This window comes from Zingiber officinale, chromosome 11A (genome assembly GCF_018446385.1).
Source record: "Zingiber officinale cultivar Zhangliang chromosome 11A, Zo_v1.1, whole genome shotgun sequence".
Taxonomy (NCBI): Eukaryota; Viridiplantae; Streptophyta; class Magnoliopsida; order Zingiberales; family Zingiberaceae; genus Zingiber; species Zingiber officinale.
Genome location: NC_056006.1, coordinates 72724852 through 72727272, shown reverse-complemented (window position 1 = coordinate 72727272; position 2421 = coordinate 72724852). Strand labels below are relative to the sequence as shown.

Sequence of the window (2421 nt, the reverse complement as noted above, 5' to 3'; positions counted from 1 at the left end):
CCTTATACAGAGCTACGAGAACACAGCAGATTCACGACTGAGCTATTTTGAAACAGAAGAGCGGCCGAGCGGCTTTCTCAAGACAGTAGAAGCGGCGGTCGAAGCGGCCTCCCCGCTCGGCCATAGAACACACTTAGCCGAGCCGAGCAGCTATTCTGCTCGGCCCAGTAAAAGACACGACTAGCTAAATATTATCTTTTTGGGAGCATGTGTCGCTGATAGACGGCATGGTCGGCGGCTGATTCAGTTAGAAGATCGTACGGCAAAAACTTCCATTATCACTTCAGAGTATATATATATATGCTACATCATGAAAAAACCTTCCTCAGAGATCATAATGGATAAATTTAACAATTATGCACACAACACAACCACTGTGATGAGACAGAAACTTAATTTGAATCCATGCATGAACAGGACAATGAATAAAAATAAAAACACAAGTGGTGAACATGTAAACCAACGCATTGACCACTGTACACCCATATAACCTACTCCTGCGCTTAAACCTGTACGTAATTTACTGCAACTCTCATTCTCACTACTACTGTTGTTGATACAATTATATGTTAATGTTGAAGTTGGAGAGTTCATACATGTTATTCGAATCTGATGCAGCTGCAGCATATGACAGGTTATGACAGGAGATTTGGTTATCAGTAAACCCACCAAGCCAACTGAAGCTCTCTGTGCTCAACTGGGGAAGAGAATACGCCTGAATGTTGTTGCTGTTGCTAGCAATTGGTTGCTCCTTCATGAGCTTATCAACATCTTCAATTTGTGATAACATGCCATTCCACAAGTCGGTGCCCTCACCTTGGAACAGGATCTCATCATCAGGTTGGCCAACTCGAGTGGTGTAATTATGTATCTGACTGTTCTGGAGTCGATCATCTAAATCTTGTTGAGAAACGAGTTGTTGGTCAGCGAACGGCTGGCTGTTCAAATAATATTGAATGCCTACACTTGAACTTTGATCAGAATTTTGAGAGGATGAGATCAGATTTGTGGTTAATACATTCATCATGAGCTCTCTTTTGAGCAGAGGCTGATCATGAAGGCCTAGTAATCGACACAGAGTCATGATCAAGGCAGATGGATTGCACAAGGAAAACTGTCTCAAAAGTGAGAAGTCAAGGTGAGAAGTGTGATTATTCAAAGGATCACTCTTTATTCTAGCAAGCCTTTTCCGAATGTGAGTGTTCCAGTAGTTCTTGATCTCGTTGTCGGTTCTTCCAGGCAAATGAGAAGCGATGGCTGACCACCTGATGATCGATGTATATATATATCACAGTAATAAGTTTATTTTGGGTTGCTCAATGTAAAATTTAAGATCAGAGTCTTACTTGTTGCCTAAAATCCTATGTAATTGGACAATTGTCTCCTCCTCTTCAAAGGAGAACTTTCCCCTTTTAATGTCAGGCCTCAGATAGTTTGTCCATCGAAGCCGGCAGCTCTTGCCACACCTTGCAAGGCCTATCAATTAAAAAAATAATAATTATTGGCTTCAAATAATTAAAAAGATGTTAATGTTAATTCAGGATTAAGATATAATTAACTAACCAACGAGAGCAATTTACCAGCTTTTTTGGGAACAGAACGCCAGCTCCCAATGCCATGCTTTTGTATGTAGTCAATCAGCTTCTGGTCCTCTTCAGACGCCCATGGCCCCTTCTTCAACTCACTCTTATCCAAGCAAAGTGTTCTTCCCATCAATCCAATTACCAACTCGATCCAAGAGATTATTATAGTTAAACTGGAACTCTGCAGTGCTCCTTTTCCAAGAAGTTGGAGAACATGGAGACGTAGGAAGTGTTGAAGAGCTGCGACATTAAATAGACATGGAGATGGAGGATGCATGTTGTCAAAAAAGTCAGAAGGATTTGGTGCCGGCCTTTGCATCCATGTCCATCTAATGCTGCAACATTATATAGACATTAAATTGTTAGTCAAACATTAATGATTACTCTTATTAATGATGACTTGAAATTATGAGCTCCATATATTGATTAGTGACAAAGATGTTTATTTTTCTCAGTCTATTAAAAATAGTAATTTGCAAGTGTCCTTTCAGAGCCATCCCTTTAGCTTAACTCTTTAGAGAAACACAGAGGAAATTTTATTTTTCTTATAATGACAAAAGCATAGGTACGAAATTGCAGGTTGTCTTAGTCTAGGAGGGAACTTTTTATTTATTTTATTTTATTTTTGTGGCCCAAGAATATTTTGGATGATTTGAAAACACTTTACTCTTATAATTTGATAATTTTTATTAACTCTATTGCTAGTTATTTTTCAAGTTTGTTGGCTGCTCGAGCAACCAACTCTAACATTTTTTTTAATTGGTAAAAACTCTAGAATATGCATGCATATGTTAATTTAATGTTTAGTTCTAGAAGAACTTATTTATATTTATTTAAT

General features: G+C 38.4%; 1 protein-coding gene across 1 annotated transcript; it reads right to left on the bottom strand.

Moving 5' to 3' along the window:
- Positions 1 to 343: 343 nt before the first annotated feature.
- On the bottom strand, positions 344 to 1879 carry LOC122032538 (transcription factor MYB41-like). Its single transcript, XM_042591848.1, has 3 exons — positions 1581 to 1879; positions 1347 to 1476; positions 344 to 1265 (listed from the first exon to the last, which is right to left on the bottom strand). Exons 1-3 carry the CDS (start codon positions 1858 to 1860, stop codon positions 563 to 565), a joined length of 1113 nt encoding a protein of 370 aa, XP_042447782.1. The 5' UTR covers positions 1861 to 1879; the 3' UTR covers positions 344 to 562.
- Positions 1880 to 2421: the final 542 nt, after the last annotated feature.